Below are 21,354 nucleotides of genomic sequence, written 5' to 3' on the forward strand. Positions count from 1 at the left end.
GCTGTAGTGGGAGGACGGTGATTCACTCGCACACACGCCCGTCCCAGTGCGCATTGAAGCCCTCTTTCCATATATGGCTGCGTGCGCCTCACTTCCGACTCCTCGCTGTCCAATGGGAGGCCGCGTAGACTCACCAACCATTTGAAGCGCCACGCACTGAACCGGTGACTCAATATCCCGTCCGTCCCAGTTCCTTCAACAACAAACACCGTGTAATGAACTGTAAGGCTGCGTCTAGTGGGCACGACAACACACACACATCACGCGTGTCCAATATTTTATTTTGCCGTATGTACAGTTCCGAAGTGCTCAAAATGCAGCGTACAAATATTATTACAAAGTGTTATTTCAGGTCTAACATTAGTTACACCTATATCACAAACGTGTATGAACAGAAAGGTTAAGAAAATAAGGCAGTTTTTGTCAGTAAACGCAACACACACACGCACACCTGTAAGAGTCCATGTGTGAAAGGTGTGAGAGTTTTTTTCGCTAGTGTTACTCTGTGGATACTGTGTAGTCGCTGGTGGGATGCTCAGTGCTTGACTCAAGTCTATACGCATAAACTGGTACTTGACAGAGGAGGATTTGCAGGGCAAGGTTCACACTTTGTTGTCCATTTGCAATCTGATCCCACACAGGCTCCGGCTGTCTTGTCAGGACGCAGGACTGCACGGGACTTCAACGATTTAAATTTATCTGAGGGTATGGACACTTGCCATATTACCCCCTGTGATCCTGTATCTTTGAATGGAAAAAAGTACATAAAATTGCCAGAAATACCAGTCATATTTGGTGGCCTCTGCTCTGGAATATTTCATCATACTGGCCAATTGCAAGTATCTTGTCAGTCTCCATTCACAGCCTGAGCGGATAATTTGGTGGTAAAAATGATATGAGACGCAGCAGATCCCACCCCCCATCCCCGCCTTTGGTCCCCAAGAAATGTCCCTTAGTTCTTTTCCCTTAGCAGTCTAGAAAGCTTGGAGCTGCTGCGTCAAAATGAGCTGGCAGCCGCTGTTAACGTGGTCCATGACCTTTTGTTTGAGCAGAGCCAGCTCGTCCCGGAGGACGTTGGCAGAGGAAACCAACTCCGTGTTTTGGCTCTTCAGGTTTTTGACCCTGTCCTCCAGCCGGGAGATCCTCTCCAGCTTCCTTTTCCGGCATTTGGACGCGGCCACTCTGTTCCTCATGCGCTTCCTCTCAGCTTTGATGCGCTCCTGGTTCTCCATGTCGATGGGGGAGAGCGGCGGGGTGTCGCCGGACATCTCGGGCACCGTCTGCGGCTCCTCTTTGAGCGCGTGTAGCCGCGAGCGCTGCGCTGCCGCCAGCTGGTGGTCCATGTGGTTGTGGGACGGCTGCGGGGCGGCTGGGTAACTCATGGATGGGTGCCTCTCGTTGGCAGGTGCAGACGCAGAGCCCACAGCCCGGCTGAAAGTGCCCAAGTTTGTGTACTCCGGCGGGTCGGTGCGCACCGTGCAGCTGTAGGGAATCCCGCCGCTCTCGGACGCGGCAGAGCCGGATGCCATGCTGCTGTTCGCGCCGGTCTGTGCGTCAGGGTGGACGGCGGGTCCCTGCTGATGGTAGTGGAGCTCAGCCAGAGCTCTCGCGAACCCTTCGGCAAACCCCTCCTGCTCGTCGGTGATGTTCTTGGGACAAACAAACTGGGTCGGGGTGGGGGTCGTCAGCCCGCTGCAGGACTGGATGATCAGTCTCTCCAGTTCAGGCGAGGCCAGCTTCAGCAACCCGACATCAGGGGACGTCAGGATGTCCAGGGCCTTGGAGCTCAGCTGTGGTTTGAAGTTCTTCGGGTCGTTTAGGTTCAGGGTCATAGTCTGTTTGAGGGTTTTAGGGTTGAACCCATACACTGTCGTCCCGTCATGTTGGGAGTTGGGGCCATTCACGGCTTCGTCGTAGAACGTCGCTTCCATTTTTCTGGACATACAAAGTTTTTGATCACCTTGAAGGAAGTCTATTCACATAAAAAACAGTCCAATATCGACTGGTTACATATGTCCTGTGCCTCTCTGTCTCTCAACTGTCTTGGGACAGAGCGAGTCCGCCAATTGTTGAAGTTCAACTCACTTGACAACTTGGCGTCCGGAGAAAACTTTTCTCTTCTGAACCTTGCGATCATCAACAAAAAACGTAGTTCCGCCACCGCCGATCCGCTATGTTTTCACACGTGAACAATCCGCGTCGGTTTCTTCACCTTCCCCCAAAAAACCAGAAACAGAGACCGAATAGGGATAATACTTTCAATCACTTCCAACGTGGAGACGAACTTTATCCACCTCTAAGCTGCAGCTCGACTGAAAATAACAATGATGTCATTTTTACGGCTTCTGATTGGCTGGAGATGATTTGCTGGGCGGAGTATGTCTAATGACATGCAGGTTGCTCTGACAACTAGCCATATCCCCGCCCCCCCCGCGATGGTTTATGGGATTAGGTAATGCAGACAGTGGAGCGATGTACTCTGGGATTACGTAGTGTTTTTGAATATTTAGTTACCCGCTCAATTATTAGTTACCCATTTTAAAGAGAAGGCTGCTCCAGATTAACTGAAGATTTAACCTTGATTAAGATACAACGGCGAAACAGTAATCCGTCAGTCCTGTTCAGGATCAGGGACATAGTGCTCACAGAACGTAAAGTTACACAGATTAACACATACAATTGCATTCAAATGATGACCTCGTTATGCAAATGCAGAGACGGGAAATATTAATATAAATGTGGTTTGATCACTTCAGACAGTGAGATCCGCTGCCTGGTAAGGTAGTTAAAAGGGTTAAAGATAGAAGCGAGAAAATGAGGTCATACCTGCGCCACGAGGTCCTTTGTTGTGAAGAAAAACGCATTTTAAAACTCTTTGCATAGCCGTGCGTGTTGGAAGTGGCTTTCTTGGTTCCTGCAACGCAATCAGCTTTATTTGACCGGTCAGACACAGACAAGAAACATGGTTTTCAGTGCTGTTAGGGTACTCACACACAGGGCCAAACACACTCACTGTACAGAAAGAAATATACAAAGATAAGCAAACATAAACATAACGTACGGTCTTTATTTACAGACATAATTGGCATGATAAAAGATGTACATATGTACAGACAACATACACTACAAGTCAAATTGTTACTGTAAGTGTATATTTATCAGGTAGTGGTATATTTGGTACTGTCAGCAGTGCAGTCAGTTAATACTGACTTATAGAGCTAAATCCAAATAATGTCATGAATTTATATTACATTACAGATCCTAATATATTGTTAAAATCTCATATAATCAAAGTAACAGCTCCAACAACCAATTTCCTATTATATTTTGCATTATATATTATAATTGTAATTTGTACCTACATATGTTCTATGTATATATATAAAGCATATATTTTCTGTTTTGTTATTTTACTGTGTATATATAGATTTATAGATACACATTTGTACTGTAATAATCTAGTTTTATCTGTAATATGGACAAACATCAGAACTGAGCAAACATATGGATTATTCTAACACTTGGTGATAAGTATAATGTGTTGATGAATTAAAAAGAGGTGATTGCATTTATTATTATCAAGGCAAATGTATCTTGTATATAGACATTAGCCCTACAACACATAGGCCATTCATGCTTATCATTTAGCCACCGGATCTTTGCTTGTGTGCAAGCCCCACGATAATCTTCCTGTGAAGGAAATATATTCATTATATTTCCATGCTTCATTGCTCATAGGCCTCATAGGTAAATGTGAGGCTGCAGCTGTGACTGAAGGCTCTGTGCAGCTGCAGTCCAGTCTGTCTGGCCTCCCCCATTGTATTATTCAACATGTTCTCCTCAAGCCAACTATAAATAAGTTAACAGCCCCAGACAGCCTGGGAGAACCAGAGCTGCCTGAGGTCAACACTCTTGAGATGACATGTCCTCACAACACGGCCGTGCAACACCCATTTGGAAGTATTTGACACCCTGAAGATGAAATCCAGCGCTGGAATTCTTTAGAAACATTTGTGTCTAATACCACAGTGATAATGAAGGCAAACAAGGCATCAGATTTTGCTGTCTTTCTGAACATCTCCCAATGTAGCAATAACTTTCTCCGTCACTTCACTTGCTCGCTCTGTACACCTGTGTTAAGCCCCACTGAGGAGTATTTTCCTATCAAACAACTGCTGTGCCCGGGCCATGCTTCCTGTTTCTCTGTCAGCTTTTCCCTCTGCTGGCCCGACGGGGTCGCTTTTAGATAACAGCACTTTCCTCCTCCCTGCCCGGGCCAGCTGTTTCCACTGCATGAAGTTTTCTCATCAGGAGCTGGTCCGGCCTGCCTCCCAACAGGCCTGCTTTGTTGTACAGAGGTGGGACAGTCCAGGCTCCATAGAATCACCCGCTTTTCACAGAGAAAGATATATGCACGTGTATTTGTATCAACAGAGCAAAGTTTTGATTATCTTCAGGCATGGACCAGAGGGACACACACATACACACACACACACACACACACACACACACACACACACACACACACACACACACACACACACACACACACACACACACACACACACACACACCAAGCAGTGAGAAAGAGAGACAGATGAGATTTCAAACACTGTCTGTGCAGTGTTTGTTGAAGACCATCTGTTTCTTCCTGTCCTGCTGCTCGGTTTTTCTCTGTACTCCATCTCTGCTGATCATTCTTGGTCCAAACATGCTGGTCACAGCCAGTCCCACTTCCTGTAGACAGCTGTTGATCCCCTCTAAGAAGACAACACGATAGAGGAAAGAGACAAGGCGGGATGCAGACTAGAGAGGTTGAGATGTCAAGTGTTTTTGATGGCAGGTTATTGTCTCACACAGGCCATTTTTCAGCCCTGGCAGAACTCTAGTAATACAGATGATTATCTGTTGCAGTGAATTGTGCCTTTATTTATTTAGCTCACATTCAAGTTGTCAGTAATTCACGTACACTGTCTGTACTCAAGTAGTTCAATTTTTCATAGACCTTTCATAAGCCTGTTGATGAAATAATGAAATAATAATAACACATGTGCTAAATATTCTGACTGTCAGGGGTCTGAAGCTTTGTGGCATCAATTGAAAAGACAAGAGCTCTGCATTATTGGTTAATCCTGAGGCCTTGTCTTGTAGAAAACTAGTTTAAATACCATCACTATTTAAGTTTTATCATGCTCACATGCTGCATTATCCTTGATGAAATTGTTTTCCTTTGTTGACCTGGAGAAGACAAGAAACAAACAAAGGGGAGAAGTGGTGGTAGGTTCACGTCTTAGTAGGGCAAAAGGAAAAAAAAATGTTGGGCCCCTGAACTTGAACTTGTCACCTCCAATTTCCAGATGTGTCCAGTGCACACAGCAGACTACATATGGTGCCTTTAGTTATTTGCTCAACACTCAAGACAGCACTTAATTGTTGAGTCACAGCAAAGGTCAAATTTAAGGATATTTAGTGTGATATAATCTATGTGTAAAAATCTTGGAATCAGCTTTGGTGTCCTCTGTGGTAGCTCCATCTCTAGACAGGTCGCTTGGAATCATGTGTGGGGCTTCTCAGTATTAATCAGCTAAGTTAGTACTTACCCAGAAATTCCTTGCTGTAATAATACTTATTGTTGACCTGTGTGCCAGTTTGTGTCAATATGACTGAACACAGCTTTATTTAGTCATATGCATCACGAGGAAATAATGTAAACTAAAATAATAAAGCTCTTAATGTTAGACTACAAGTCATTACACAATAAACTTGGGGCTTTTGGGACCCTGAATCCTACTTTGTTTATTTAAAAAGCCCATCTCCCAGAGTGATGTACTGTCAGTGTAGAACAGTTGGGTATATATATATATATATATATATGAAAATGAAAGTGAAGCAAATGGGATAAAAATACAGAGCGAGAGTTGAAAATAACCCTTTCGTGGTGCCTACTTGCCTTGTTTCGGGATTCATACGCTTCAGCAGAAATATTCGACTTCGCCCTTTTTGGCTGCTTTCGCGTTCCGTCGCAACCACCGTCTCTAGCTCAAAGTACGCTTAACAGAAAGTCAAAAGTGATGTTTACTGCGCTGAAATAAGATTTTGATCTGCCGGTAAGTTCGGAGGTATTGTTCTAGCAGATTTACAAATGTCCGCTCTGTTTGAAAATGTCTGTTGTGAGCATTTCAGGTGCAAAACATAGTTGGACAATCTCTGTCTTCCCCTTTGCTGCACTGCACTGGTGTGTTATCATGATCACTCGAGGACGGTTTGAATGTCTGATAAGACACAGAAAAGAAAATAGCAATCAAAAGCAATTGCATATGTGTTAATATCTGTGTTAACTTACATCTGTCTGGAAACAGTCTATTAAATGGTGACACAGACAGTGTGACCTGGTTAATAATCAACCTGGACCCTCTGCTCCCCTGCCTCTGCATTCAGCTCGTCTCCTCATGGCAGAGGTCTACTATGTTGGGGTGGACGTGGGCACCGCCAGTGTCCGGGCTGCGCTGGTCAACAGGGCCGGTCAGCTGAAGAGCACTGCAGAGGAACCCATCAGCATCTGGGAGCCCCAAGCTGACCATTATGTTCAGTCCTCCACTGAGATCTGGGAGAAATGCTGCACACTTATCAAGGTGGGGTGAGCTCAGAGCAGTCGGTGGTCCTCAGCCTTGTCTTTACATACCACTCCAATCCAGTCAGATAAACGTCATCATAGACTCCACTCCACATCCTCCCAATGTCTTTACTTCAAATGACTTTAAGGAGGCTGTTAGCTAAGTAAAACGACATAGAAGTGGATATTGTTACATTATTTTTTGTTTATCCATTACTCCTAGCTAGCTATTACAACTTTTTACCATACTGTTAGCTAACTATTTTAGCTGTTTTATATATATATATGTGTGTGTGTGTGTGTGTGTGTGTGTGTGTGTGTGTGTGTGTGTGTGTGTGTGTGTGCGTGCGTGCGTGTGTGTGTGTGTGTGTGCGTGCATGTGTGTGTGTGTGTGTGTGTGTGTATAGCTAAGCACTTTTGGTTTATTCTGTACATTTAACCAAATTCAACATTTTTAGCCATTAGTTTTAGCTAATATTTCAACTGCTAATCCATTACTCCTAGCTAGCTAATGCTAACAGTTTCAACTTTTTTTACTTTTTATCCATGTTAGGTTTAATGAATATTTCAACTGTTTATTTTCAATTTCTTACTTTTACTTTCAGCTTTTTCAACTGTTTATTCATTACATTTAACTAATATTTCAACTGCTTATTCATTACAATTAGCTAATATATAAACCTTTTAGCCATTACTCTTAGCTAATATTCCAACTGCCATCCATTACTTCTATCTAGCTAATGCTAACTGTCTCAACTGTTTATCTGTAAGTTACGTTTAGTTAATATTTAGATGTTACTAATGTGTAAAAGCGCTGACCCAGTGTGATTTTTCAGACTGTGTTTTATATCTGTTTCAGAGAGTTACCCAAGGTGTAGAGAGGAGTCAAGTACGAGGTATCGGCTTTGATGCCACTTGCTCTCTCGTTGTTTTGGACCAAAGCTTCCAGCCTGTGGCAGTCAGTCAGGATGGTAAGTCAAGCATTTTTTTCCTCTGTAATCTGACCATTACTTTTTTCTTTAGAGCACCATTTATGTACAACTTAGCATCACATTGTGGATAGAAGTAATTATGTTTTTGCATTGTTCATTGAAAGGGGGTCGGGACCTAGACGCCCGGGTAAATGACTGATTAGATGCTGCCGAGATATTACATGTCTATCACAACAGTTTTGTTTATCTTCTCCTAATAGGCTCATTTAATTTTAGAATTACGCCTGGGATATTTAGTCCACGCAGCATCACATATCTGATATATTTTTATTTACATTTTACTTTTATTAAAACCTGGCTCTCCCAGGTGACAGACAAAGGAACGTGGTGATGTGGATGGACCATCGTGCTGAAGAGCAGGCCGCTCGGATAACAAACACCGGCCACAAGGTCCTGAGCAGGGTGGGAGGGGTCATGTCACCAGAGATGCAACCCCCTAAGCTGCTCTGGCTCAAAGAGGTGAGAGGTGAGCAAGGTCACCACAGGACCACTGATCTCTGTATGTTTTATTGTTGCTCTCTACATTGGCTGGTCAGCATGTGTCTGGTATTGTTTTAGAAGTCCTTCAGCCTTACACACCTCTTTCTTGGGAGGCCTCTGATGGATTGTGGAAACTTCAAAACATGTTAGAGATCCCAGAAAGTGTTTTGTTGTTAAGGTCTGTCAGTACATGCACATGCTGTGTTGTTACCCACTGACCATCAGTACACATTTCACTTCTCCTTTTACCAGAATCTAAAGGAAGGCTGCTGGAACAAAGCTGCTCACTTTTTCGACCTTCCAGACTTCCTGTCTTGGAAGGCAACAGGCTCTTTGACACGGTGAGCTTTGTTGGATGACGTTGGATACATTATCCTTGTATTGAATGTCTATTTTAAAGAAAAGCTTGTCCTCTATAGCAGGCGTAATTCCAGTTTTTGATACTGTGGCCTTCAGATACTGTTAATGTGACCTCATGCTGTACTTAATGTATGTTCCTCATACATTATGAGACATGTTACAGTACTGTTCCGCAATGTTTCACAGGTCTTTATGTACTCTGGTATGTAAATGGACGTATTGCCCTCCAGAGGGATGGGATGCTAGTTTTTGGACTAGTATTGGACTGGAAGATCTCCTGGAAAACAACTTTTCCAAAATAGGTAAAAGAAATTAACATACAAGCTTTAGATAAATTGTATATTGTAAGTTGTTAATGTTATGGTCTTTTCACACACCTCATTTATTATTTAAGATGTGTTTTCTGCCATCCAGGCAGTGTGACGTGTCCTCCAGGGAGCCCACTGGGAGACGGTCTCACCCAGGAGGTAGCAGCAGATATGGGTTTGGACCCAGGAACTGCAGTTGGTGCTTCTCTCATCGATGCTCATGCTGGAGGCCTTGGTATTCATCCTAAACCCTTAATTGAACCAGTCTTCTGCCAAATATGCAGTTTTTTTACGTGCATTAGGTAACTTTGCAGATGCCACATGGCTTTGAGAGGTTTTTAAGATATAAACTCTTGTAACCATAAAACATGAAATGTGTCCGCAGTGAGACACCAGAGAGGGGAGGAAGACGATTGAATGTTTTTGTCTGAATTTGACATCTTGGTTAAGAGTGGGTGTAAAATGAAGCTCCTGGAGTGTCAAAAAAGTGGTTACATTTTGATATTTCTTGTGCACAAATGCGTGTAGCATAACTGTGGTGCTAGAGAAAGTGAGAGGCTCCTTAACCCCCAAATATCAACCTCAGCATAATATAAACATCCACAGCAATTTCATGGAATTCCACTCGATAGTTTTCAATACAAATCTGAAAATTAGTGTAGCAGTGATATAAGAGAGGAATGATGTACAGTAACTGGTAACTGATCTGTCTTTTAGAACCCACCAAACCTCTCCCAGCTTTAATGCTTTTGGTAAAAGACAAGTGTGAAAAGGTACTTATTAGCAGTGCTGCATACTGTGTGTGTGAGCACTTCAGAAATCTAAACCATCTGGTTTTGTTCTTGGAGATAAACTGCTCATGAACTCTGCCCTCTGACCTTTGACTGTGACCTCTGCCTATCACACATTGTTGGCATCAGTCAGAGGTTAAAATGCTCTGTACTTTCAGTGTCATGTATGTGACAGTGATGAACACCCCCTGCCCCCATGCACAGATGAACCTTCCACCTTAAACTCAAACCAGCTTGACAAACATTATTCCAGCAGTTAGTGTCACTGCTGAATCTCACGTGAAGGTTAGAAAACCACATCAAAAGGATGTAAAGCTTTTGATCTGCAACTCATTGTGATTAGTCCTTGATGGGGCTCTCACATGTAGCCATAATTCGCCATAATCTGTAATTTTGCTCTTTCCAGGCGTTATAGGTGCAGATGTAAAAGGCTTTCACTTGCCCTGCGAGGACCAGCCAATCACCTCACGCATGGCAATGATCTGTGGGACATCAACCTGTCACATGGCAGTGAGTGGTTAATGTTTCCTTTTGTACATTTCAGTGGAACTTGTGTTTGGCAGAGACTATTTTTATAAGCTATTAAAGCACAGATATGATGTGAACTCCATGATGACCTCTCCGACACTTTTCTGAGAATGTCACAGCGTGACTAATACAACACCTCCTGTCATGAATCACATACTGCCTCTGGCGAATTAACTGAGATGACTCTGAGGTGATTTAAAACATGGCTAATAGAAATATGCAGGTATGCAGTCTATTAAAAGTAGCCTCATAAATCAACTTTCCCATTAATGCTATGACAGGCCCATAGTAACTGAGTAGTGATGCAAATTGTTAGCATACTTTCTTCAGTTACTCTGAAAGTGGTTTCCATTGCCATCTAAAACATGCTTAGTATTTCTGTTAGCTTTTTGCTGGAACAATACCACATATCTTTTTATATATTGTCATTAGCGTGATAAACAATCCCAACTAAACCATTTGCTTTGTCACCTTCGTGTGCATCAGATCAGTGAGCAGCCTCTGTTTGTGCCCGGAGTGTGGGGGCCCTGCCTGTCTGCCATGGTGCCTGGCATTTGGCTCAACGAGGGAGGGCAGAGTGCGACAGGAAGGCTGGTGAGTCCAAGGGATTTGACTGATCTGCTTTATGCAACTAGAGATAACTGATTGTCATCAGTGCTTTTGAACGTACTCACAGAAAGGTGTTTATAGTGATGATAAAAAATGATTCTAAAACCTTTGTTTTACACTCTAGTTATCTTCGCCTTCTTAGCCTTTATGTCTTCCGCTGTGTTAAATCGTGTTGCTCTCTCCCCTCCCTTAGATTGACCACATGGTGAAGGGCCACGCTGCCTACACCCAGCTCCAGGAACAGGCACTGCAGAGGTCAGCTGATGCATTCAGTGCTGCGCCTCCCAAAACCGTTTTAGCGCAGCTGCTATCCCTGTTCAGCTGGTGATTAGTAATAATAAGTAAGCTTTAACAAGATTAGATGCTTAGTAAGGTTGTGCGTTCTATACAGCTCAATGATTCTGTGGAAGTTATTAATAAAATCACTTATTATTTGTTTACTTTTCCTAACATTTACTTAGAATTAAATGGAAATGCCCTGGTATATTGTCATTGTCAAAATGTCTTAAGAAAAAGGTCTGTCGCATTTTCCTGTTGTTCCTGTGCATACGACAGATTTCATGTTATTTCATCAGACGCAGTTCTTCATTCACTTACTGTTACTTTTCCCAGATCTCCCTTCACTGGTGAGAACATCTACAGCTACCTGAACAGCCACCTGACTGTAATGGCTAACTCTCACTCTGCCGTGGATCTGCTGGCCTCCAGTCTGCACATGTGGCCGGACTTTCACGGGAACAGGTCCCCCTTGGCTGACCCCACCTTGAAGGGCATGGTGAGGGAACATAAATCAATTCTTCACATGACTTATATATTATTGATGAAAGCAGAGGGTTTTGAGTTTATTATCACACAAACCTACAGAGGTGAAGTGGTCATTACACACCCTCCTGTAATGTTAAGTGGTCCAATTCAGTTACAGCTTAGCATTTTGGTAAATAAATACTAGCTAGCCATACCATTCACCCCTAAGACCACTTTTATGCTTTGTTTAATTTCTTAATGAGTGGACTGTAGGAGAATTTCTGAATTTTGAACAGCAGCAGGCTAGTTGTAGTCCCGTGCCTCCACTTGCTAAGCTAACCCTGCTAGAAAAACCAGCATAGACTAGCAAAGCTAGCCACCAGCAAAACCAGCATATGTTGTGTTTTGATGCTGGTGACCAGCATTCCATGCTGGTTATGCTGGTCCCCAGCATCCTGTGCTGGTTATGCTGGTCCAGCATCCCGTGCTGGTTATGCTGGTTCACCAGCATCACTAGCAACAACATCCTGGTCCACCAGCGTTATTAGCAACACCATCCTGGTGTACCAACATAGCTATGTTGACTCACCAGCTAAACCAGCATCAATCCAGCATAAACCAACATAGACCAGCATTTACCAGCATGGAAATGATGCTGGTCTATGCTGGTTTTTCTAGCAGGGAAGCTAAGCTAATCGCCTTCTGGCTCCAGCTCCTTGTCTAAAGCACAGACATGAGAAGTGGTAAAAGTGGTATCAATGTTCTCATTTAAATCTTGAAAATTACCCAATTGTCTGTATTTCCCAAAATGTTACGCAATTGTTCAATCAATGCTTAACACAGTAGGCTTGCAGATAATTGAAGCAGCTAATTTCACACAGCATCGCAGTCAGGCTCTGGGTCAATATTCATTTCATAACAGCATGTTAGAATTCAATTTTTCTTCCTGCAAACATCACATTGCATTTTTGTAATGTTGCACTGACAGCAGTTTACATTCGCAGAGTCGGTGCAAAGAATGAACTTGGTGCTTCAAACGAAAGTGTGTCACAGATGAATGATTAATGTGTCAATTAGGCTGAGCATTGTTTCCAGGTCATAGCTGTAGTGTCAGAAAGCAGGGAGCAGAGAGCTGGTGAATAATGTTTTTGACTGAATCATTTGTGATTTAAGATACCAGACCCTCAATGACATATTTGCTGTCATCACCCCTTTTATTTGGTGAACACACCCCTCTGATGACTCCTACTATACAGCACTGACACATTTTTACATGAGTGACTCATTACTGTTTTGCAGGTGATCGGACTTTCACTGTCCCAAACCTTGGATGACTTGGCCCTGCTGTATTTGGCCACTGTACAAGCCCTCGCTGTGAGTCTGCTGGAGTTTTTTTGTTTCAAACTTTCAGATGACTTCCTCTGAGGCTCAAATCCTAGTGCCTTAAAAGTACGAAGGATGGTTGCCTTTGTTTACCTGTAACCTGATTCCTTTTGTGTCTTCTTTGGTTTCAGCTTGGTACGCTTCATATTCTGGAGGCCATGAAAGAAGCAGGACATGACATCAGAACGCTCTTCCTGTGTGGTGGTTTGAGCAAAAACTCATTGTTTGTACAGATTCACGCCAACGCTACAGGTACTGGGAGTGACAATTTAGCTAAATAGACATTTAGCATCCAAAAATACGAAATAGTCTTAGCACTACAACTTTAGAATCAATGCAATTTCTGTACACACTTTTCTTAAACAGTATCTCCCCTTCAGGGCTGCCTGTGGTTTTGCCTGACCAGATGGAGGCTGTGTTAATAGGAGCAGCAGTCCTGGGTGCGTGTGCATCACAGGACTACAGCAGTATACAGGTGGAGTGACACACAGACACATGCAGTGTCCTTGTGTGCTTTCAAACACACGTTCTTAAGTGTTTCTCTGTGAATGCAACTGTTGTCCACAACACATGGGCCACTGCAAGAGATTCATTGTTATGGGAACTTACAGTTTTTTTTCCCCCAAAACATCACACAAAATCACTCAGATCCTCAAAACTATGCAATTGTCTCTTTCTGTACTCTTAACTGATAACTAATTTGGGAATCTGGTGTACATGTAGAGACGATGGGAATTTGCATTGGCTATTTTATGCAAGTGGTAAAAGTAGCATAAACCTGCTGCTTGGTGCATGTTGTGTTACACAGCTTGGTTCCTGAAAGCTTCAGATACACCACATCCTACATTTCCTAGCTGAACAGCATCTTAAATTAGACCACCCTGCTTTATAAATACCCATTTCTTTCAAACCACACACCTCCAGTTACTAAAGCAGGCTTCTCAAGTCCCGAGCCAAATCCAAAATAAGATTTCCTTTTTAAAAAGTCAAGAAATCTCCCTCCAGAGCCACAGACGACATCAAACAATTGTTTCCACAGGCTGAGTAGCACTCAGTAGCGTGCCCTTTTTTAAAAAAAGCATGTTTATTTTGCGATGTATTTAGCAGTTTGCAATCCAATCTTCTCGATTTGTAGTCCAATAAAATTGACCTCAAAAACTTTATATGCCAAGCTGTGTGCACACAGCACAGATCTCACAATCACTGCGCCAATGCCTCCATCTGCTGCGTGGAACCACAATACAAAGCGTAAAGCGCACGGCTCGGCTTGCTTCAGTCACAGAGAAGATTTGTGCACAGTGCATGTCAGATATAAAGCAAGGATTAATCTTTTGCAAGGTCGAGCTCTCCTCCTTTGGTGTCTCAGGACCAGAGCTCGAAGCACAAGAGAATGGCAAGCCTTTAAGCCTGATATACTAAAAATAAGACATTATTGTTTGGACTAGGCTGCACCTGTCATCCCATTTTCAGCCATAACTGCAGCAGGCAGTTGTTAGGTCTGATCCTCTGAGCTGCACTCAGTCAACTGGCTGGATTTTGTAGGTTTAGACAGCAGAGAGGCCCTGCACTGCATCAGTCAGAACTCAGCCACACCAAAACCAGTGCAGTTGGCACGTGTTCATACCATAACTGGGTCACGGCTGGCATGAAACTGAACGTGCACAACATGATTTATTGAGTGATATTTGTCTTTGCAATTTGTGTTTTTAGGAGGCGATGGGGAAAATGGCCAAAGTGGGGAGAGTTGTTCAGCCTGACGATGAACTCCAGAGGTGAGAGATGAGGGGTGAAAGTCATGGTTGCTGTAATGGTCTGTGGAAGACTAATGGAAATGGATCAAATATATATGATGCTCAATCCAGTAAGAAAGCAACACAGCAACTATTTTTTTCTGAAAGAAAAAGCGTACAGCACTGTGCATCAAATTACTGTAATACTTTTTTGCATGTTATGCTTTTCCCAGCTTCTATGAGAGAAAATACAAGGTGTTCCTGCGACTGTTCGCCCACCAGAGGGAGTACCAGGCCCTCATGAACCAGAGATGACCGTGCCGGTGGGAGGCGGCTGTGCTGGAACTGACTCTCTCTGACGTAACAGTGCTGACGAATCCACTACTCGAAACAAGAACAGACGTCTTAGACTCGCTGCTTCTCCTGACGTTATCAATGGTCTGGTTTTTACATTTTGTCAAGAAGCTGAAGGAAAAGCGGTCTGCGGGATGAACATCTGTCAGGGCGTTCAGTTGGTTCTGAATGCTGGCAGAGTTTAAACTTCACACATCCAATACAAATGATAATAGAGAAGACCTTAATGGGGACAAGCTGTTGGAGCTTTCCATGGCTGTCTGTCTTGTACACCCGCTGGAGTGAACACGGGGCATGGACAGATTTTACAGTGATCGGCTTAGTGGTCCCTCAGCTCCATCCACAGTCAAATACCATCAAGTACTGTCACCTTCAAAGACGTTCCTAATAAATAATTAAAATGATAGAATTGTGCTCATGCCTTTCACTGATGCTTCAGCATAGCACTTACACTTTTGATATATAATTTACTGCGCCTCAACTTAATAGTGACACTCATCCATTTTTAAACACCTCGTCTGTCTTCTCTATTCACTGTATTTGACCTTATTCTTCTATTTCCTGTTTGTATCTCCTCCACTGTCCTTAAATTCACCTGTGTTCTGGTCACAGAGAGGAGCCTGTTGCCAGCAGCTCCCAGGATCAAACTTGATAAGCTCCTCACTGATGCTGCCGACCCAGGGGCTGCGGGAGGGGAGACACACAGCAAATCCGGCACAGCTGAGTTAACAGCCGCCTTTGAACGGAACAAACGGTGGTGTCCAGAACTCAAGTCTTTAGTTTAAAAATGAGCAACGTGAAGGCTTTTATTGTCTAATGTTGAAATTCGCAACCATTAGAGTACAGATCCAGTAAATCCACAAGAATTTCAGTGAAATTAGTTTGTCCTGGCAAAACTATTGCAATGTTATTGTAATCGTTTATGTGAAAGTGGTCAATTCCACAAGTCAGTACAAAGAAACTGTAAAAAGTACAAAGTACCAAAACTGCCATACTATATAAAATATTTTATCATCAATATGAAAAAAACATGATCCAATTTCCAAACTCCTACCTTTCCCAAAACATTTCCCCTTTGGAAAAATGAGCTGAACGGTGCAGGCTTTATTACTGGAGCACTGCACACTGCACAATGTCTACATTAGAGAAGCCTTCATTCTCTTCAAGGCGTTTTCATTTCATACATTTTGTCAGGGGCTGATTCACAGCTGGTATGCCTGCTGACTTGTTTATCCACCCGGTGGGGACAAAAACCAGCAGGTACAGTCTGTGTGACAAAAGTGAATGCTGAACATCAGTGCTGTCTCTGCACTGTTCATGGCTGGGGCGTGTAGCGCAGGTACTTCTTGCCAGAGGGCAGGTCTTTGGTGTAGACGCCATCTGGGAACAAAGATGCTGCCTCTTCCTCAGACATGTTGGGAGGGACCATCACACAGTCGCCAGGCTGGAGGAAGACGGACGCAGGTTAATCTATGTTGCAGCAGGTCAATTCATGCTTCCACTATCTGTAGACCGTCGCTTTCAAACATGTGACATACCTTCCAGTCTGCTGGTGTGGCCACTCGTTTTCCTGCTGTAATCTGCAGTGAGTCCACCACTCTTAAAATCTCATCAAAGTTGCGTCCGGTGGAGGCAGGATAGAGGAATGACAGTTTCAGCCTTTTGTCAGGGCCAATGATAAACACCTGCACACAAGCAGAGACACAGATAGAGCCAGGGAGGGTTGTTCACTCTTTGTAGGCATGAGAGCCGATAACATATTAAGCTTGAATGCTGCCCTATAAAATATGAAAATTGGATGTTGATTGTGAAGACTTACGCAGCGGGCAGTGAGTGGCATGCCATCTTTGTCCTTCTCAACAGGGTCCAGCATGCCCAGGGCCACTGCCAGCTCCCTTTTACTGTCCGCTATGATGGGAAAGGGCAGCGAGCAGCAAGCAGAGTCCTCACAGTTGTAAGCCAGGATGTCCTGGTTAGGACAGAGACACAAGTCCTCAGATCGTTATGTCCACAGAGTGATACTCTGATGGAGCTCTGTTGTCTTATAGGGGATCATCTAAGTTAAGTGATATTTATGATAAAAATAATTTAAGGAAACATGTAGTGCAGCACACACAGCAAAGAGAACATTGATCAAGATAAAGATGGGAAGAAAAAAACGGGATTTGGCTTTAGGATTGTTACTAAAATGGATGAAATATTCAGTATACTCATTTGAACTTGCTTAACAATCAGTGTCTGTGACGTTTCTGCAGCTGCAGCTTGTGCTTTCTTGTCTGCTTACATTCAAACTAGTGTCATTGACCATACCATCTTGTCCAATTCTTCACTCAATCTGTGTTTTCTCCAATGTGAAATAATCCAGTAGAATCAAACACAGTTTGTCTTGTAAAATTTTAAGGTTTTATGCCACATAAGACCTTAAAATTTGAAATGTGCAGTTCACAGGATGGCAAGATGTCCATGTTGACTCTGAGCTAAATTTGCTTGAAAAGTAGACGCTTCTTAGGTCCAGATGTGCCACTGCAGCTGTCACACCTTGGTCCAGCCGTGGTGATTCTCAAGGCAGTCGATGGACAGGGCGATCATCTTGACGTCCCGTTTACTGAACTCGCTGCTCAGCCTGGCAGCTCGACCCAGCTCCGTGGTGCACACAGGGGTGTAGTCTCTGGGGTGGGAGAACAGGATTCCCCATCTGGAATGAAAAGAGACATTAGCGAGGCTGTGTCAGCCATGATGTCAGGGTCAGTGCTTCTGTAATGAGATGCAACCTGAGGTTTCAGTCTGACTCACTCTCCTCTCATCAGACATTCAACTCTTAATATTGTTGTCATTGCACAATATGCACAATAAGATGAAGGCGAATCTGTACCTGACCTCAAACTGACAGGATGTGACCTCTGTGTGACTCCACTATTTCAAAAATGATGACGGGGGACAAACTCAGCAATGCGATTGTGCACCTTCAACAAGTTGGAGGGATGTTAGGTTTGACCTCCCCCCGGTCATCTCTCTGTTGCTTTTAATTTTTCTGATTTGATCATCTCAGTGTCTGATCAAGACATTTCTCATCATAATGTCACTATTATAGCTTTAAAGGTGAAATGATGTATGCAGCATCGTCAAAGGTGTATAGCAGAAGTGAAAAAGCAGGAACTGGACGCACGCTCTCTCTCTCTCTCTCTCTCTCTCTCTCTCTCTCTCTCTCTCTCTCTCTCTCTCTCTCTCTCTCTCTCTCTCTCTCTCTGAGTGTGTGTGAACTGAATTCTTGCGAAGCAATAACCAAAAACAATAACCATATTCAATCAGCCTACTTACGAATCACCGAGAAATTGGTGGAGTTTAATTTTGCCAGTAGTGGTGTCTGCCTCGAAATCAGGAAACACATCTCCGAGCAGTAGTCCCGGCATATTCAGTGTGATCATGAAGGTGTTCCGTCTGTTAACAGCCGCTCTGATGACAGCGTAAGAATAAGAGGAGGCGGAACTTTCACTCTGAGCAGGCTACTCTATGTATCTGTGAAGTGCACAGGGCAGCATATCACTGACTGCTCTGGCGCGTAAGGTGCGTTCAGGTTCAGTTTTGACGATTGACGCAAGGTTTCCAAATTGGCAATTTACGCACGCGTGCGGCACAGTTTCCTGTGCAGTGCAGCACTGAAACGTCTCCTCTAGAGTGTGTATTATTAATCAGTTTAATCATAGAGTTGACGGCAGCATTTACAGTGTAGAAGCAGTGCATTTGTTCCAGAAGTTCCACTACATCATAGATTTAAAACTCAATTTTACTTTTAAACCAAGAAGCAAAATGTTACCACGTGACCAGAGCAGTCCAGTTCTGAACCAGTGGCACGTTTAACCCCTGTGTCTGGACTTTCCGGTTTGCAGGATGTTTTGCGTCTGAGCGCAGCAGGATTAAAGTGTTCGAGGGCACCGGTGGTCGACAAAGAAGGGTGGATAGATTGCTTTGTCAAAACGAAAATGTCCTCTTCGACGTTCAGACGGAATAGTTTCCGTGGAGTTGGGTGTGCAAACCGGGCATCCTCTGAGGGCCATGTCCGCCGCCGGGGCTCCAGCTGCTCTTACATTTCCTCTGGAGCGCAAGCTGAAGACTTTCCCGTCAGTCTGAGCCAGCCCATGTTCACCATAACGCTCCGGTTTTTGCTGGCGATAGATCTGTGGCTGTCCAAGCGGCTCGGGGTGTGCGCCTGTGAGGAGTCTCCATGGGGCAGCATACGGCCCCTGGTGCGGCTGGTGGAGTTCTCTGGGCATGTCGTTCCGTGGCTCATCGGCACCGTGTACACTCTGCTCCGGGGAGAGAGCGCGCAGGAGCAGGAGGTCATGCTGAACTTGGCCCTGGGTGAGTGAATGTGCGGCGATTGTTCTGAATTTGGGTTATCAAGGATGACTCAAGCAGGGCCACAGATGTCAGCAGTAGTTTACATTCCTGCAATCAAATAATTGATTTTATGCTTCTTAAAACGGCCATCAGAGTCTACAGCTAGTTAAAATTGTTCATATGGTGTAGCCTACATTTACAAAATTTCCAGCATTTTTGGAAATTTTCAGTATAAGTCAATGATGATATATCAACCTGCTATCATTTAGGTGTTCGCTGTGAGCGCACCTTTACATTTATCACATTCGCTGCGGGTTAAACCGATGCGTTATTACGCACATTAGTGCCATCGCTGAAGTGAAACCTTTGGCAGTGCATACAAATGGCTTTGTTGAGCTGCTTAATGTTAATGGCCTTTGAAACAGCGCAACATAACAGTCCAAAGCCGCATCAGTCCACCCAAGTGTCAAATAATGTATTAGAGCTACAGGCTGTGCGTCCCCGTCACCGAGCGAGAAACAGCACCAGCCATGGAAAGTTTTCTCCTCTGAGCCCAGCTGATGGCATCTGTTGCCACTGAGAGACATGCACGCGACATGGCTGAAGCTTTATTGGCATGTGTAGATTATATTCGATGACTGACAGCTCTGAGATCAAGCCCTGTGCAGTTACACCGTATAGTGCTGTGGGGTTATTTTTGGCACATAATAGCATATAGGATGCCACATACTGGACAAGTATAACCATTCTGATATGCTACACACCAAAGAGATATTAATGAGGTCAAGTGTTTCATAAAAAAAAAAACTTTTCACCAAACCAACTTTTCAAACAGCATTATCACCAAATAAAAAGGATAGACACCAGCCAAGGGAATTTTCCACAAAAGCTTGTCCTTATTAATGGCTAATAACTGATCACTTGTAAGTGATAACCATTCATAAAGCCAGTAGTTACTAATTATAACCATTTATTGAGAGTTGCAGAGTTGGTGTTGCAGAGTGATGTCTTAGAATGAACCAGTGTTGTGTCTCTCCTTCCTCCTCACAGCTCTGTTGTTGGACCTGCTGTTGGTCAGAGTTGTGAAGACTCTGGTCAGACGTCGCAGGCCTGCCCAGAACCGCTCTGACATCTTCTCCACCTTCTTCGTGGAGCGCTACTCCTTCCCCTCGGGCCACGCCACACGGGCGGCCATGTGTGCCCGTTTCCTCCTCGCCCAGCTGGTGGACACGGCCTCCATGCGGGTCCTGGTGGTGGGTTGGGCCGCCCTGGTGAGCCTATCCCGGCTGCTGCTTGCCAGACACTATGTGACAGATGTGGGCTTTGGCCTGGCTATGGGCTACTGCCACTACAGTCTGGTTGAAAGGTTGTGGGTGACCTGGGACTGCCTGCAGGACCTACTGCTCATGCGACTGAGAGAGAGACTCAACAGGGTTTATGGTGGACTCTGGATGGCTGATTGGAAACACTAAGTTTGATGGAACTGTGTGTGTGTGGGCAAAATGTGTAGCATGAGTGTGTTTAATACAGAAATTCCCTGCTGTTATAAAAAGTGAACTTTATTATTTTTTGGATTGAATCAAAGTTACTTCAGTATGCTTATATTTTGTTTAGCTGTTTTTATGTGTATCTGTCTGTGTTCTCTTTCATTTTTTTAAAGAATGAAGGAAATATTGAAATAGATGGCTTGGATAGTCACCGGTGAGTTGTAACAAATCCTATTAAAATTCACATGCAGCTTGTTTGCACAATGGTGTCAATGATGCATGGACTTACAATGCCAAAATGAATTTCATTAAAACATTTTTTTAATAAAGAGCCAGTTAAAAAATAACCTGTGTACCATTTGCAGATGGAGTTTTGCATGTCACTGAGACAGGCAGTGTGCTTATGGTTGAGTATGAAAGCTTATCTACTGTATGTAAATGCCACTGCCACAGGGCTTTCTGGTAAAGTTAGAATTTCACTTCAGCATGTGGTGGCACAGTGTCACATAAGGGGTTTGTGGTTTTGTAATGAGCTGAAACAATCCACAGTGGGTTCACTGTGTTTGTGTGAACACTGGTGGGGGGAAGTCAACTCACACACGCCGAAGTTTCCATCAGCTGCTGCTTCTGAGTCTCC

The 21,354-nt window shown here is 43.9% G+C and overlaps 4 protein-coding genes across 7 annotated transcripts; 2 read left to right on the plus strand and 2 right to left on the minus strand.

Moving 5' to 3' along the window:
* Positions 1-265: 265 nt before the first annotated feature.
* LOC139339120 (transcription factor Jun-like) lies at positions 266-2,298 on the minus strand. Its single transcript, XM_070974596.1, has 2 exons — positions 2,086-2,298; positions 266-1,935 (listed from the first exon to the last, which is right to left on the minus strand). The coding sequence occupies exon 2, from the start codon at positions 1,929-1,931 to the stop codon at positions 975-977; it is 957 nt and encodes a 318-aa protein (XP_070830697.1). The 5' UTR covers positions 1,932-1,935; positions 2,086-2,298; the 3' UTR covers positions 266-974.
* A 3,704-nt stretch (positions 2,299-6,002) lies between these two features.
* Positions 6,003-15,297, plus strand: fggy (FGGY carbohydrate kinase domain containing). Of its 4 annotated transcripts, none has more exons than XM_070974218.1 (16): positions 6,003-6,107; positions 6,439-6,632; positions 7,473-7,584; positions 7,913-8,064; positions 8,338-8,426; positions 8,632-8,747; positions 8,860-8,988; positions 9,951-10,054; positions 10,559-10,666; positions 10,875-10,936; positions 11,294-11,456; positions 12,725-12,799; positions 12,940-13,060; positions 13,189-13,283; positions 14,519-14,580; positions 14,772-15,297. In XM_070974218.1, exons 2-16 carry the CDS (start codon positions 6,450-6,452, stop codon positions 14,851-14,853), a joined length of 1,653 nt encoding a protein of 550 aa, XP_070830319.1. In that variant the 5' UTR covers positions 6,003-6,107; positions 6,439-6,449; the 3' UTR covers positions 14,854-15,297. The 4 variants fall into 4 exon arrangements, 2 of the variants coding, with proteins under 2 accessions (XP_070830319.1, XP_070830320.1); XR_011602636.1 differs by having other exon boundaries at positions 6,020-6,107; positions 13,175-13,283; positions 14,772-14,848; XR_011602637.1 differs by having other exon boundaries at positions 6,020-6,107; positions 13,175-13,248; positions 14,772-14,844.
* A 910-nt stretch (positions 15,298-16,207) lies between these two features.
* Positions 16,208-18,317, minus strand: LOC139339199 (peroxiredoxin-6-like). The gene is made up of 5 exons (XM_070974701.1): positions 18,211-18,317; positions 17,431-17,587; positions 16,712-16,861; positions 16,431-16,577; positions 16,208-16,336 (listed from the first exon to the last, which is right to left on the minus strand). Exons 1-5 carry the CDS (start codon positions 18,315-18,317, stop codon positions 16,208-16,210), a joined length of 690 nt encoding a protein of 229 aa, XP_070830802.1.
* A 545-nt stretch (positions 18,318-18,862) lies between these two features.
* LOC139339324 (polyisoprenoid diphosphate/phosphate phosphohydrolase PLPP6-like) lies at positions 18,863-20,858 on the plus strand. The gene is made up of 2 exons (XM_070974880.1): positions 18,863-19,251; positions 20,281-20,858. The coding sequence occupies exons 1-2, from the start codon at positions 18,873-18,875 to the stop codon at positions 20,700-20,702; spliced, it is 801 nt and encodes a 266-aa protein (XP_070830981.1). The 5' UTR covers positions 18,863-18,872; the 3' UTR covers positions 20,703-20,858.
* Positions 20,859-21,354: the final 496 nt, after the last annotated feature.

The sequence above is a fragment of the Chaetodon trifascialis genome, chromosome 11, assembly GCF_039877785.1.
Source record: "Chaetodon trifascialis isolate fChaTrf1 chromosome 11, fChaTrf1.hap1, whole genome shotgun sequence".
Classification (NCBI taxonomy): Eukaryota; Metazoa; Chordata; class Actinopteri; order Chaetodontiformes; family Chaetodontidae; genus Chaetodon; species Chaetodon trifascialis.

Excerpts from the sequence above, each read along its gene's own strand:
- LOC139339120 (XM_070974596.1), bottom strand. The coding sequence starts at position 1,931 with ATGGAAGCGACGTTCTACGACGAAGCCGTGAATGGCCCCAACTCCCAA.
- fggy (XM_070974218.1), top strand. The coding sequence starts at position 6,450 with ATGGCAGAGGTCTACTATGTTGGGGTGGACGTGGGCACCGCCAGTGTC. Across the intron at positions 8,427-8,631 it reads GCAACAGGCTCTTTGACACG|GTCTTTATGTACTCTGGTAT; the intron begins GTGAGCTTTGTT and ends AATGTTTCACAG. Across the intron at positions 14,581-14,771 it reads CCTGACGATGAACTCCAGAG|CTTCTATGAGAGAAAATACA; the intron begins GTGAGAGATGAG and ends TGCTTTTCCCAG.
- LOC139339199 (XM_070974701.1), bottom strand. The coding sequence starts at position 18,317 with ATGATCACACTGAATATGCCGGGACTACTGCTCGGAGATGTGTTTCCT. Across the intron at positions 16,862-17,430 it reads ATCACCACGGCTGGACCAAG|GACATCCTGGCTTACAACTG; the intron begins GTGTGACAGCTG and ends TGTCCTAACCAG. Across the intron at positions 16,337-16,430 it reads CCACACCAGCAGACTGGAAG|CCTGGCGACTGTGTGATGGT; the intron begins GTATGTCACATG and ends GTCTTCCTCCAG.
- LOC139339324 (XM_070974880.1), top strand. The coding sequence starts at position 18,873 with ATGTCCTCTTCGACGTTCAGACGGAATAGTTTCCGTGGAGTTGGGTGT. Across the intron at positions 19,252-20,280 it reads CATGCTGAACTTGGCCCTGG|CTCTGTTGTTGGACCTGCTG; the intron begins GTGAGTGAATGT and ends TCCTCCTCACAG.